Source organism: Littorina saxatilis, linkage group LG7, assembly GCF_037325665.1.
Source record: "Littorina saxatilis isolate snail1 linkage group LG7, US_GU_Lsax_2.0, whole genome shotgun sequence".
Lineage (NCBI taxonomy): Eukaryota > Metazoa > Mollusca > Gastropoda > Littorinimorpha > Littorinidae > Littorina > Littorina saxatilis.
Window position 1 is genome coordinate 51083220 of NC_090251.1, and position 16218 is coordinate 51099437.

Below are 16218 nucleotides of genomic sequence, written 5' to 3' on the forward strand. Positions count from 1 at the left end.
GAAAACCGTTACATTTAAATTTTCACCTATCTTTTTGAAATTTAGTGGGTGGCTCCGTTGTCCCAAACTGAATTTCAAGACAAACTATTCCAGTCAAAAAAACTTATTTTTGGCAGTTAAAAACCGTTAAGTCTCAATTCTACACCGATATTTATGACATTTTGTGGGTAGGTTTGTTGTCAGATTTGACATGATGGCAGAATTGAAAGTGTGAGATATCCTGATGTTTCACAATTTATGCTGCATAATTCAGCCCCATAGGCGCTTGAATTTTAGGTGGAGTTGGGTTTTTTTTCAGCCCAAACCAGTAACCCCCACATGGTTTTCATGTCCCTTTCTGAGAGACTTCAAGAAGTTTCAATTTGACGTCATGATTAGCCTGCCGCATTAGCAAGTATGAAAACACGTCATCGATGACACATTTTAAGACAGAGAGAGAGAGAGAGAGAGAGAGAGAGAGAGAGAGAGAGAGAATCATGTACACACAGATGGACGACTTCGCTTGGGGTATGTACTGCCCGGCAGTACACATCTACTTAATTATCCAAGCGGAGCGCGGGCGAAGCCCGCGCGTAGCGAGGTAGTTTTTTTTTTCATCTCCCAGCACTGAAAATTTTTTTGCCAAGTGGTGTCTGTCTGTGAACATTGTTCTAGAATTAATCTTTTAGCACAATATTAGCGACACTGTTTGGACAATTCTATTAAAATTAGGCGTACAAACTGATTTTGTTTCGGGGAATCCTCTCAGAGGATCAGAATTTTCATATAATATCATCGGAAGCTGTTACAACGGGAAAATGTGAAACTTTTGTCACTTTTTAACATGGAATTTCATCTTTGAGCGTTTCAAGCGGACTTTAATAAAATAGTTATTTGCGAATTAAGCAGCGGAAGACACTCACCGGTTCAACATGTGTATGGTCATTAAACCTCAAAACATTTCAGTAAGTGGTTTAGACAAACACCTCCGACATGTGAGGGTGACTGGTTTGTAGCTGAAGAGTTTTTTTTCTAAAGTGTGTTCTAAATACAAATGACGTACTGGTAATGATGTAATGAGTTGTTCTAATCTTGTTCTTGGAACTCTTGCTGTTCCAAGCTTGTTCTTAGCAAGTCTTGGTGACGAGAACAAAGACTATCAATGAAATCTTTAGAAATAACCTCTGACAACGACGACGATGACGACGACGACGACGATAACAACAACAACAACAAATGACATCGACGACGACGACGACAACAACAACAACAACAACAACAACAACAACAACAACAAAAACAACAACACGAGAACAACAACAATCACGACAACGAACATGACAACAACAACACCAACAACTACGACGACAACTACAACGACTGGGTTATGATGACATCACCAATGATTTAAAGGCCGTTAAAAAATCGTTAAATCCTATTTCTTCACTGATTCTTATGAAATTTTAAAGGTAGGTTTGTTGTCCCCAACTTATTTTCACTCCATACTTTTCCAGAAGAAAAACATAATTTTGGCAGTTAAAAACCGTTAAATTTCAATTCTTCATCGATATTTATGAAATTTTGTGGGTAGGTTCGTTGTCCCCAACTGATTTTCACTCTATACTTTTCCAGAAGAAAGACATAATTTTGGCAGTTAAAAAACGTTAAATTTCAATTCTTCACCTATCTTTATGAAATTTAGTGGGTGGGTCCGTTGTCCCAAACTGAATTTTAAGACATACTTTTCCAGACAAAAAACCTTATTTTTGGCAGTTAAAAACCGTTAAATCTCAATTCTTCATCGATATTTATGAAATTTTGTGGGTAGGTTCGTTGTCCCCAACTGATTTTCACTCCATACTTTTCCAGAAGAAAAACATAATTTTGGCAGTTAAAAACCGTTACATTTAAATTTTCACCTATGTTTATGAAATTTAGTGGGTGGGTCCGTTGTCCCAAACTGAATTTCAAGACAAACTATTCCAGTCAAAAAAACTTATTTTTGGCAGTTAAAAACCGTTAAGTCTCAATTCTACACCGATATTTATGACATTTTGTGGGTAGGTTTGTTGTCAGATTTGACATGATGGCAGAATTGAAAGTGTGAGATATCCTGATGTTTCACAATTTATGCTGCATAATTCAGCCCCATAGGCGCTTGAATTTTAGGTGGAGTTGGGTTTTTTTTCAGCCCAAACTAGTAACCCCCACATGGTTTTCATGTCCCTTTCTGAGAGACTTCAAGAAGTTTCAATTTGACGTCATGATTAGCCTGCCGCATTAGCAAGTATGAAAACACGTCATCGATGACACATTTTAAGACAGAGAGAGAGAGAGAGAGAGAGAGAGAGAGAGAGAGAGAGAATCATGTACACACAGATGGACGACTTCGCTTGGGGTATGTACTGCCCGGCAGTACACATCTACTTTATTATTATTATCCAAGCGGAGCGCGGGCAAAGCCCGCGCGTAGCGAGGTAGTTTTTTTTTTCATCTCCCAGCACTGAAAATTTTTTTGCCAAGTGGTGTCTGTCTGGACATTGTTCTAGAATTCATCTTTTAGCACAATATTAGCGACACTGTTTGGACAATTCTATTAAAATTAGGCGTACAAACTGATTTTGTTTCGGGGAATCCTCTCAGAGGATCAGAATTTTCATATAATATCATCGGAAGCTGTTACAACGGGAAAATGTGAAACTTTTGTCACTTTTTAACATGGAATTTCATCTTTGAGCGTTTCAAGCGGACTTTAATAACATAGTTATTTGCGAATTAAGCAGCGGAAGACACTCACCGGTTCAACATGTGTATGGTCATTAAACCTCAAAACATTTCAGTAAGTGGTTTAGACAAACACCTCCGCCATGTGAGGGTGACTGGTTTGTAGCTGAAGAGTTTTTTTCTAAAGTGTGTTCTAAATACAAATGACGTACTGGTAATGATGTAATGAGTTGTTCTAATCTTGTTCTTGGAACTCTTGCTGTTCCAAGCTTGTTCTTAGCAAGTCTTGGTGACGAGAACAAAGACTATCAATGAAATCTTTAGAAATAACCTCTGACAACGACGACGATGACGACGACGACGATAACAACAACAACAACAAATGACATCGACGACGACGACGACAACAACAACAACAACAACAACAACAACAAAAACAACACGAGAACAACAACAATCACGACAACGAACATGACAACAACAACACCAACAACTACGACGACAACTACAACGACTGGGTTATGATGACATCACCAATGATTTATCAAATGTTCAGTGTCAAGGCTGTTAAAAAATCGTTAAATCCTATTTCTTCACTGATTCTTATGAAATTTTAAAGGTAGGTTTGTTGTCCCCAACTTATTTTCACTCCATACTTTTCCAGAAGAAAAACATAATTTTGGCAGTTAAATCCGTTAAATTTCAATTCTTCACCGATATTTATGAAATTTTGTGGGTAGGTTCGTTGTCCCCAACTGATTTTCACTCTATACTTTTCCAGAAGAAAGACATAATTTTGGCAGTTAAAAAACGTTAAATTTCAATTCTTCACCTATCTTTATGAAATTTAGTGGGTGGGTCCGTTGTCCCAAACGGAATTTTAAGACATACTTTTCCAGACAAAAACCCTTATTTTTGGCAGTTAAAAACCGTTAAATCTCAATTCTTCATCGATATTTATGAAATTTTGTGGGTAGGTTCGTTGTCCCCAACTGATTTTCACTCCATACTTTTCCAGAAGAAAAACACAATTTTGGCAGTTAAAAACCGTTACATTTAAATTTTCACCTATCTTTATGAAATTTAGTGGGTGGGTCCGTTGTCCCAAACTGAATTTCAAGACAAACTATTCCAGTCAAAAAAACTTATTTTTGGCAGTTAAAAACCGTTAAGTCTCAATTCTACACCGATATTTATGACATTTTGTGGGTAAGTTTGTTGTCAGATTTGACATGATGGCAGAATTGAAAGTGTGAGATATCCTGATGTTTCACAATTTATGCTGCATAATTCAGCCCCATAGGCGCTTGAATTTTAGGTGGAGTTGGGGTTTTTTTCAGCCCAAACCAGTAACCCCCACATGGTTTTCATGTCCCTTTCTGAGAGACTTCAAGAAGTTTCAATTTGACGTCATGATTAGCCTGCTGCATTAGCAAGTATGAAAACACGTCATCGATGACACATTTTAAGACAGAGAGAGAGAGAGAGAGAGAGAGAGAGAGAGAGAGAGAGAGAGAGAGAGAGTCATGTACACACAGATGGACGACTTCGCTTGGGGTATGTACTGCCCGGCAGTACACATCTACTTAATTATTATTAACATTGCCAGTAATCTTGAACGTAAGCCTTGTAAAGTAAGTTCTTTAGAAGCAAGCTGAGCCTCTTAATTTACGTAACTTGCATTCTTTCACGCATAAAGAGATCATTTGAACCGTCATACGTGTTACGAAATAAAAGGTTCCTTTTATTTAAGCTTACATGAGGTTTACCGTTTAAAATGAAAACCCGGTATTGGTGCCGCCATTTTGAGTATGCAAGTAGTACGTACGGCTGCCCGAAAGGTAATGCGGCCAGGGCATGCTATCTTCAACCAGCGACACAAATGACCAATCATAGACACTTTTGGAGCTCATTCCGTCAGTTAATGTCACCCGAGTAAGTCTCGGCGTTAACATAAGTGAGTTCTATCAAATATAACGTAATGATGACACTAGATAGTGAGACGAATTTGAACCTGCAAGGCTAAAGTTGAAGTTTACCCTGAGCTTTGAATGGACGCACAAGCCGCATTTGGTAGCACGACAATGGTGAGCTATGAATCTGCAATGCTCAAGTTCAAGTACATGTAACACTATATAGTGATCTTTAAATCAACAACACTGAAGTTCAAGATTACCCCCCCCCCCCCCCGATTTTCATGTAGTATTAAAGTTATCTTTAGATTAACTACACTTAAGTTCAAGATTACCCCCTTGGTACATGAAGTATTATAGTGATCTTTAAATGAACAACACGAAAGTTGCAATATTACACCTTGGTAGCACTATAATATGATCGTTAAATGTACAACACTAAAGTTTCAAGATTACCTCCTTGGTAGCACTATATAGTGACCTTTAAATTAACCACACTAAAGTTCAATATTATTCCCTTGGTTGCATTATATAGTGACCTTTAAATTAACCACACTTTGGTTCAAGATTAACCTCCTCATGCAGTCAGAAGCCTTCCCCTCGGCCAGCACTGTCACGATACGGTCAGACGATCTGGTCAGCGTCTACGCCTACCAGTTCTTCGCATCCAACGGCACCGCTTCCTTCCTGGACGCTGCTCTCATCGAACCTATCACTCGGCTAGGACTTAGATATTTCATCGTCACGCCTCCCACCCAGGTGTCTCAACCCTCCGGGCAGCAAGGGGTCAACTTTTTCCACATCACCGCCTCGCAGGACGATACCAACGTGACCATCGTTGGCTTGAATGCGACGGTTCAGTGCGGACACCTGTCTAACCCCGGAGCGAACACGACCACCACCCTGCAGAGACTGGGGATGACGAGTTGCAGCACTAACGAGACGGATCTGACGGGGGTGGTGATCGAGGCTGACAAACCTGTTGCAGTCAGCAGCGGGATCGTTCGAGGCTCGCTGGAAGGCTGCATGGACACTAACCTGGACCACGTATGGGCGCTGCTCCCCCCTGTGGAGAAATGGGCCAAAGAGTTCTTTATCTTCCCCACCCCTGGCAAATCCGAAGACGACCCCCTCGACATTTACCACATCGTGACTTCTAAAGCCAAAACCTACGTCACTATCAACGATGGCGAACACGTGATCAGGTTGAACACGTCGTTTTCCTGGGTGGCTGTGAACACCAATCAAAGTTCCGGGGTGGTGGAGTGGGACAAGGCTCCCCTGGACACGAATCGTTTCTATCACATCCAAGCGGACAATCCATTCTTGGTGGTCAAAACGGCGCGTCAGCTCCCGTGTGACGCATGCATGCTGACCCTGACCGCGGCCAACCGCTTTGCACAGATCTTGACCTTTGCCCTTCCGGACACGTCCGAGTGGAAGGGTCAACAGAATTACGCGTTCTACCTGACCATCATCACACTGAGTCACCAAGCGGACGACATCACACTCAACGGAGTCAAGCTGTCTGAGAGCAATGCCACAGTCAACTGGACACGAGTAAGATCAATCTGAAATGTGACATTTTGTAAAAATGTTCGTGTGTGTTTGTTTAAAGCCATATGTACTCGATGACTATACACGCTAATTGCTTTACCAACAGCTGGAGAGAGACTAAATTAAGTTCCCTGCAAAATATTGTGGTCTAGGACCCCTTAAATGTTGAGATATTTGAATTTTCATTTTGATCTGGATCGTCCTATTTATAGATTTGGCAACACATGTAACGTTGATGCAAGGGAGAGAACACCGCGGCTTTGTTGACATCCTCACTTTTTCAGAGGCTAGAACAAGCTGTAATGCATGTATTATGGTCCGCGCATGGTGACGTATCGTCATTATATGGTCTTATGGTGCGTTTGACATCGATTGTGGGCAAACTACACTTTGTAAACACGGGAGTGCGTTAGTATGCCTTTAATTGAGATGCCTTTTTGATATTGCTGTTTCTTTAACAACGACCTTAAGTGTGTGTGTGTGTGTGTATGTATGTGGGTGTATATATGTGTGTGTGTGTTTTTGTGTGTGTGTGTGTGTGTGTGTGTGTGTGTGTGTGTGTGTGTGTGTGTGTGTGTGTGTGTGTCTGTGTGTCTGTCTGTCTGTGTATAGAGCGATTAAAAGAACACCTACTAGATCGATCTTCATGAAACTTTACATGCGAGGTCCTGAGAATGATATCCCAAGACCTTTTTTGTTTTGTTTCGATAACTATCTTTGATGACGTCATATCCGGTTTTTTTTTAATAAAGTTGAGGCGGCACTATAACACCCTCATTTTTCGATCAAAGTGATAGAAATTGTGGTCACGCAATCTTCGACAAAGCCCGGACTATGTGATTGCATTTCTGCTTGAAAATTCAAATTGTAGGAATCGATCTCAAAATGAGTTCATCTTATTCTTTACCATTTCCTGATTTCAAAAACATATATAGATATATTGTGTTTGGATTAAAAACAAGCGTGAACAAGTTTAAAAAAAAAAAAAAAAAGGAAAGATAAGAGGACTTTCCTGTGAAGCGCGTTACGCTACTGCGCTATACTGGCTTGTCATTTTCTGTAAGTGTGCGTGTTGACCGCGGGGTATGTAAATGACAACGCTGTTGAGTGTTGTCTTAGTGAAAAAAAATTAGGTGAGTTCGACAGATTGACTAAATGTATTAATTCCGCGTCACTCGGCGACTTGTTACTTTTTGCGCTATTGGGCTTTTAATACGTCAACGACAGTTTTTCTACCGCTTTCGGTGGGGGATGGGGACGGGGTGGAAGGACCGATCATTATAAAATACTCATACTATAGTTTTTCACTGCATTGCCCCCCCCCCCCACGCACACACATCCCCATGCGTTCAGCTCCACACCATTTGTATTCATGGTATGGTTAGCTTTCAAAATTGTTTGTCATTTCTTTTTTGATTGTTTTTTTTTCTCTCCTTCTGCTCTTATTGTTTAAATGATGTTTAAAAACTTTTTTTTTTTTTAATGATATCATACGTGTATTAAAATGTAAGAATTAAGAAGTTTTGAAGTTCACATGATTCAATCATATCCCGCTTTTAAAAGTTAGTGTATGTGATGTATTTTAAGTTCTTCACGTGTGCACATGTATAAGGCCAAAAAAAAAAATTGTCTGTTTCTGGTAACATGGCTAAAAAAAATAGGGTCGGTAGGTAGGGATTTTTTTTTTATTTTTTTAATTTTTTTTATTTTTTTTACCCCAAATGTAGACCAATAAAACTAACTTTAAAAATCGCGCAAAGAGACTGGATTCACTATACATAGAGACAAGACACTCAACACATTTACAAATGGTCAGCGGACTTTCGTTTTCACACGTTTTTGTTGTTCATTTTCTCACCCTGTCCTTTACCAGCAAAAAAAAACAAAAAAAAAAACTTTTGAGTTTGGAAAAAAAAAGTTTAGGGTCGGCGCCGAAATTTAGGGTCGGTCGGGTGACCAGAAACAGACAATTTTTTTTTTTGGCCTAAGTAACAACCTGTGTTGCTGTGTTTTCATGCGTGTGAATATGTATATACATGGTTTTTTTAACGATGTGTTCAGATCAACGATTACTCGCCGGTTGTGGGAGGTCACCTAACGCTTCCCATGACGTCAGATGTGTACACCCTGAGTTCCGTGACGGGCGATTCAATCTTGTTCGCCTACCTCACTGGAGGGAAAAAATACCGCAAACTGTGCTTTGCCGTTGGAGACGGTGTTGCGAGTGTGGTGAGTTGTATGTGGCTTAGTCTCACTACTGACTATTGGGACATAACGTCCGCTTAGACCTGTTGGCCTATATTTGGACAGGTATTGGTAATACGCGCCTGAGGTTATAGTGTGATACTTTGACTCGAACAAGCCTGCTGTGGCTGTCTTTTTCGACACACCAGCTTTAGGTTTGTCTCGTCAAAGTATCGAGATGCGATCATGATAATGAGAGACGAAAGATGATGCTTGTATGTCTTCGTGTTTTCCAAGCCCTGAGACTTTCGCTGTGTGCACACGGGGGTGTTCGGACACCGAAGAGAGTCTGTGAACAGTTGACTCCGAGAAATAAATCTCTCGCCGAACGGCCGGGGATTCGAACCCACGCTGATAGCGACGAACTGGTAACAAAGCCAGCGCGCTACGTCCCCGCCCTGTGGGGTCTGGGTAGCTCAGTTGGTAGAGCACTGGACTCGTGATCTTAATGTCGCTGGTTCGAATCCGGACCGGGACGGACACGGATCAACTTTAAGTGCAGACCCAGAGACGGTATCCATGTCATACCCCTCGGACCTCGGTCATTCTGCCATAAGTGCAGATGGCTAATACCACCTAAACACGCATACACTTGTGTATCTCATCTAAAGTCGGGTTATAACCCGGGAACATGCCCCTAGTGGCTTTGCCGTGAGGGCGTAAAACTTTAATTTCTCTCTCCCCTGTCACCGCCCTGGTTTATTCTCCACAGCTGTGTACAAGTGGAAACCATGTTACGAAGTTGAAATGTCTTTACTTTCCTGGGTCATTCCGTCAGCAGTGCGGGTGGTTGAAACACGCACACACCTGGGTTTGTTTGTTTGTTTGTTTGCTCAACGCCCAGCCGACCACGACGGGCCATATCAGGGCGGTGTTGCTTTGACATTTAACGTGCACCACACACAAGACAGAAGTCGCAGCACAGGCTTCATGTCTCACCCAGTCACATTATTTTGACACCGGACCAACCAGTCCTAGCACTAACCCCATAATGCCAGACGCCAGGCGGAGCAGCCACTAGATTGCCAATTTTAAAGTCATAGGTATGACCCGGCCGGGGTTCGAACCCACGACTTCCCGATCACGGGGCGGACGCCTTACCACTAGGCCAACCGTGCCGGTCTGTGTACAAGTGGAAACCATGTTACGAAGTTGAAATGTCTTTACTTTCCTGGGTCATTCCGCCAGTAGTGCGGGTGGTTGAAACACGCACACACCTTGGTAGTGTCATAGTTTTCAGGGTTGTCATCCGTTCCGCGGGGAACGAGACGCGGATAGCATCTCTGAGTAAGCACATAAAGTTGACCCGTGTCCGTCCCGCCCATGATTTGAACCCGTTACCTGTGGGTCACAAGTCAAGTGCTATACCAACAGAGGTACCGGGCACCCGTGATATGATGATAGTTCCCGGATAAGCTTCCACGTTTAAAAAAAATAAAAGTCAGGTGGATACTTTGGAAGATAACAATATGTAGATTATTTAACTTTCCTTGCGTGTAGTAGCTCCAAATTGTGTTAAAATCGTTGAAATGCTAAAATCTTTTGGGGACAGTCTGCCCCTTGAAACCGTCGAGGTCCCTCCCCCCCCCCCCCCCCCAACCCCCACCCCCCTTCCGTCCCCGGACCCCCGGTTTTTTCCCTCCTGATTGATCTTTTGCCAAGTATTCACACCTGAAACAGTAATTTGGCTGTTTTCTTTTCAGGATGATGAAACGACGACATCACAAAGCTACACGTCACAATCCCAGGCCAACCAGGTCACAACAACCAACAGTGTCACCGACACCTCCATCAGTTCCACGCCATCTTCTTCCGTCGCTCAGGCCCAAGAATCTACCAGTCAAGACAGCCCTCTACAAGAATCTACCAGTCAAGACACCCCTCTACAAGAATCTACCAGTCAAGACAGCCCTCTACAAGAATCTACCAGTCAAGACAGCCCTCTACAAGAATCTACCAGTCAAGACAGCCCTCCACAAGAATCTACCAGTCAAGTCAACCCTCTACAAGAATCGACCAGTCAAGTCAACCCTCTACAAGAATCTACCAGTCAAGTCAACCCTCTACAAGAATCTACCAGTAGTCAAGTCAGCCCTCTACAAGAATCTTCAACTGAAACGAGTTTTTTTACTCAGAGCACCACAGGAGAGGTTACTGCCCAAAGCCATTCGACAAGTGTATCCGTAACAACAGCTACAAGCACAAGTACTGTTTGGATGTCGACTCTCTCCACGACTCCCGGCCCGTCGAACACCGCTGTGAAGCCTGCTGAGCTGATTCGCAAATGCCAATGTGTGAGGAAAGAAATGAGTCCCGCTGAGAAGCAAGAAGCGAAAGTAAGTACAGGGTATGTAAGTTCCCATCCGGAAACCATCGATTCCTAAATTAGGAAATTACTTCCAGAAACATTTCCACATTTTCAAAACCTGGTAAAATGGAGCCATAGTCAGTTTTTTCCCCCTGATTCCAAACATTCTCAGCTTTCACCCGGGTAAGTATAAGTATGTTTGCCTTTAAAAGGCGCAGGCTTTCGCACGACAACAGTTGCGTTCATTACATATCAGGTCTGCCTAGGATTTTACGTGGGATAAGACTATTCCAATTAGCACGACGCATATATATAGACAGAATACTTTATCCACACTCATCATCATTCTCCTCCTCCTCCTCCTCATCATCGTCTTCTTCTTCTTTATCATCATCATCATCGTCTTCTTTTTTTATCATCATCGTCGACGTCATCGTCGTCGTCATCATCATCATTGTCTTCTTCTTTATCGTCGTCATCGTCGTCGTCATCGTCTTCTTCGTCGTCATCATCATCATCATCATCATCATCATCACCACCACCACCTGAGTCCACATCTACTCATTATGCATATGATCATTTTTGGCTGTTGTGCACAGGAAGCAGCGGACGCAGCCATTGAGGAAATCAAGTCGGATCTCACGGTGGACACAGGTAACCTGAGCGCCACAGTCCGAAAAGTGACCAGTGCCCCTGATGCCCGAACGTCCAGCGCCGTCATGGGCTCCACGGCCATTGTGATGACCTGCCTCATGTTCTGTGTGCCCATGCTCTTTGACGTCATCACTTTGGTCATGTGGCTGTGCCGCGTCAAGGGGAACAACCGCCGAGTCAGCTCATCGTCACAAGACCACCACCAACAAGGACAACAAAAACAAGAACAACAACAAGAACAACAACAACAAGACCAACAACAAAGCGGAGCAGCTACGTAGATTCAAAATTAGCCGAGCATGGACCGTAGTCAAATTTGAAGGTCACAGTGGGCCAATTTCGGGTCAAAAAACGTAAAATGTTTATTGGTTTAAACAAGACTTTATTCAATTTTTATCGTGACATAAACAATATATGGCATTTAGGATTTCTCACTGAAGCATAGTGCTTATTTTAAGCAAACCTAGTAAATAAATAACAACGGTAAGCAAAATGTTCATTGTCTGAAACAGGGCTCCCCATAGTGCGCGTCCTCGCGTCCTATACGCACTAGAAGCAGCAAACACTTGCTAGAAATGTATGGAGGGGGTCCCGGGACGCACTAGACTTTAAAAGAGCGGGTCCTGGGACGCACTAAATTTCCTTTACTTGTGCGTACCGTAGATACCATTAATGTTTTATAAGTACACTGCATGGGACCTTTCGGCTTTTGGAGCCTAAGGACACTCTGAAATTCTGCTGTGGGGGTCCATGGACCCTCTAAAAATTGAAAGTGGGGGTCCCGGGACGCACTAGGAGGGGCGTCCGTGGGTGGCCCTGTGTAACGATTTTGAAGCTAGAGCTTTGATTATTGAATAGCTGTCCGATATGACCCAGGTAGTTTGACTCTGGTCAAATGTCTGTGAACGTTGTTCTTTTCTAAAACTGTTTTGAAGTCGGAGCTACGAAACTTTAATATCTCCTTTTATTACCTTTAGATGTTGTGTACGTTTATTATAAATGTGTTGTTTGCCAAGTTCACGTCAAATCGGCTCCACTAGAAATTACTTGAACGGTATAATTGAATTTTGAAAAACACACTTAACATTTCCTAACTAAATGGTGTTTTACTGGTAAGTCTTTGTGCATTGACTTTTCCAAAGTTTCACACAGATAGCCTAACACGAGCCTTATTTGTTAACACAGTTTGGTTTACCTCCAGAAAATGTCAGTCATTACTGTTATAAAAACAATGCCTGGCAATGATGCTTTTCCTTTGGGAACTTTATTGGTTTTTTTGTGGGCGTTTTTTTTTTAAAGTGCCGCATACATTGGAGTACTATTTCAATGTATTGCGAACAGAATGTGTGATCAGAGACTTCTCCCAAGAAACTGTGTGTGTGTGTGTGTGTGTGTTCGTGCGTATGTGCGTGCGTGCGTGCGTATGTGACGGTCATTGTGTGAGTGTTTGTGTGTCTTGTATGTCTATATTGCGGGTGGTCTTTTTTCTTTTTAGTTATTTTCTTGACATTATTTTAAGTGTTGTATATTGCAATCGGCCACCAAATACGATTTTATACTGTTCTAAGAGCATGATTATTAACACAGCTTGTCGTGCTACATTGGATATAATTATATATATATACGGTAGAACCCCCCTTTTAAGACCACCACAAATCTGAGAAAATCAGGACTTAAAAAGGAGGAAGTCTTAAAAGGACTGGGTGGCCGAGTGGTAACGCACTTGCGCTCGGAAGCGAGAGGTTGCGAGTTCGACCCTGGGTCAGGGCGTTAGCAATTTTCTCCCCCCTTTCCTAACCTAGGTGGTGGGTTCAAGTGCAAGTCTTTCGGATGAGACGAAAAACCGAGGCCCCTTCGTGTACACTACATTGGGGTGTGCACGTTAAAGATCCCACGATTGACAAAAGGGTCTTTCCTGGCAAAATTGTATAGGCATAGATAAAAAATGTCCACCAAAATACCCGTGTGACTTGGAATAATAGGCCGTGAAAAGTAGGATATGCGCCGAAATGGCTGCGATCTGCTGGCCGATGTGAATGCGTGATGTATTGTGTAAACAATTCCATCTCACACGGCATAAATAAATCCCTGCGCCTTGAATATGTGCGCGATATAAATTGCATAAAATAAAAAATTAAAAAATAAAAAATAAATCCCTGCGCTTAGAACTGTACCCACGGAATACGCGCGATATAAGCCTCATATTGATTGATTAATTGAAAATGGGGGTAAATTTGCAAAGCCTATGATCAAAAAGTCTGAGAAAAGAGGGTCTTAAAGGGAGGAAGTCTTAAATGGGGGGTTCCACTGTATATGTAAGCAGCATTGTACGTTGTTCTTTGCACATATTTGAATTTTGAAAATCAACTGATGTACAGTAATGAGCAACCCGGCGTGCAACGTCCAGGTGTGCTATCCTTTCGCCGCGTCGGCTGCAGCACTGGCTATTCGTGATCGTTTGGGATTGTCAGTGACACAGAACTTTCAGATGAACTGAACTGAACTGAACTGAAACTAACTTCATTGAAAACTTGATAATTACTTGTTCGCCTATGTCATCCACTCAGTGTTTTTCACTCTTGTCACTGTGAATAGGGCGAAATATGAGAAAATCGTTTATTTAACGTCACTCTGTAAAAACATTGGCGACATTTGTCTTTGATTAAAAACACACACAGGCGCGCACACAAACTTTCCCTTTATGTACAGTGGTTCACCACCCTCCCACCCCCCGCACACTCACGCTCATCTAATTAAAAGTGGTAATAAGAGATACTTGGATATAAAAGGGTATTCTTAAAGGTTCTGATAAAAATATAAAGTAGCTATGGGAAGCAGTAATGTCTCTTCATATCCAGGGCCCAAGTGGGTGCGTGTGCACAAGTCTAGCGATAAGTTTGGGACCTTGCCACCAAAGGTCTTTATTAAAACTTAAAAGATAGCTTACTTTTTCATTTGGGGTATTTGGCAGGATATTTCTGTTCGAGTTTATAAACTGAGTCGGGGGTTGAAAGTGGCATTAGTTCAAATCACACTCCAAAGTCATGGGTCGAAAGCCATGCAACCACCAACAACCAATCAACCATTCCTGAAAACCCCCGGTGTTTTTGTGTGTTTTTGTTAAACTCCTTGCCTGGTCAAGCTTTGCCTTATCCTTACGCTGCTGAATAAAAAGAACAGATGTCTTTTCCAAGTGTGACTGATTGTCAGTCCCATTATGTGTGTGTGTGTGTGTGTGTGTGTGTGTGTGTGTGTGTGTGTGTGTGTGTGTGTGTGGGTGTGTGTGTGTGTGTGTGTGTTGTATGTGTGTGTGTGTGTGTGTGTGTGTGTGTGTGTAAACAAACACCATTCACAACTAGCAGATATTAATGAAAAGATCGTAACTCAGTGCATGAACACTTGGCTCTGCCTCTCGTGAACACACAGCATTAATACCCCCATTCCACACAACCGTTCTAGCTTCTGTTCCCAGACGGCTGCCACAACAATGAGACACTGCGCAAACGGCAGTTTTTTGGCATCTTTGAGCAGCGCCTGATCGTACTGGTAGCCGTCCTCAGGACGGCTGGGAACGGAAGCTAGAACGGATGTGTGGAATGCGGGTATGACAACTCAGTGTGTGGGAGCGCTAGCGTTGCGTTACCATTGCGTTAAGTTTCATTAACGATCCATGAGTTCCGTTGCCGATGTGTTAAGGTTCCATTACTGTTCATTTGGAACGGACGGGGAGTGGCTAACATTTTGAACATGCAGCCCGAACTCACCCGTCCCAACCGTTCCTACCGTTCAAAGGAGTTCCGTTAACGTCCATTGGCGTTCCATTAAGTTCCCCTCCCGATCTCTCCCATTCCCGTGCCGTTCCTTGGTCGCTACGGGAACGGAACCTAGAACGGATGTGTGGAATGGGGGTATTCCGAAAGAAACGTAAGAATACAAATATTATAAGTGAACGCTTAGTTTTGGTTGTAGTGAACAAACATAATACACAAAAGACACATACGAATGAAAAGATTACAACTGAAAACTTAGCTTTGCTTGTAGGTTGGTTCCTTGTAAGATGGCATGGGTGATGTCTCTGCGTTTTGTAAGCGGGAGCACATGACAGGAATCCTTACAGAAGTCCACCGAAATACCAACATACACACATGCTGTGAAGTCATCCTTCAAAGGTTGTCTGCCAAAAGCACTTATCCCCTCTCTGAATGATAGAGGCAGATAATGGGATTTTGGCAAGCACCCCTCGACGTGTACACGACACAGAACAGCAAACGTTGCTTACGAAATGTTACGTTTAGACGACATAGAACGGCATACGTTGTTTTACGGAGTGTGAAAAGAAATCTATGAACTTTTTTTTTTTCTAAAACTTTTTTGAAGTCAGAGCTACGAAACTTTAATATCGCCTTTTATGACCGTTTATTATAAATGTGTTGTTTGCCAAGATTACGTCACATCGGCTCCACTAGAAATTACATGAACAGTATAATTTAATTTTAAAACACACACTTGACATTTCCTAACTTAATGGTGTTTTTCTGGTAAGTCTTTGTGCATCGAGTTTTCCAAAGTTTCATACAGATAGCCTTATACGAACCATATTTGTTAACAAAGTTTGTTTTATCTCCAGAAACTTTCAGTCATTACTGTTATAAAACCAATGCCTGGCAATGATGCATTTTCTTTGGGAACTGGTATTGCCATTGCGTGCAGAGTCAATCAAGTGTTTGCTCTTGTTTTTACATTTAGTCAAGTTTTGACTAAATCTTTTAACGTTGAGGGGGGAATCAAGACGAGGGTCGTGGTGTATGTGCGTGTGTGTGTGTGTGTGTATGTGCGTGT

At 42.3% G+C, this 16218-nt stretch overlaps 1 protein-coding gene across 1 annotated transcript; it reads left to right on the forward strand.

Moving 5' to 3' along the window:
• Positions 1 to 5195: 5195 nt before the first annotated feature.
• On the forward strand, positions 5196 to 14961 carry LOC138970228 (mucin-5AC-like). The gene is made up of 5 exons (XM_070342723.1): positions 5196 to 6176; positions 8235 to 8402; positions 10121 to 10753; positions 11325 to 11555; positions 14839 to 14961. The coding sequence occupies exons 1-5, from the start codon at positions 5196 to 5198 to the stop codon at positions 14959 to 14961; spliced, it is 2136 nt and encodes a 711-aa protein (XP_070198824.1).
• The last annotated feature ends 1257 nt before the right edge of the window (positions 14962 to 16218 follow it).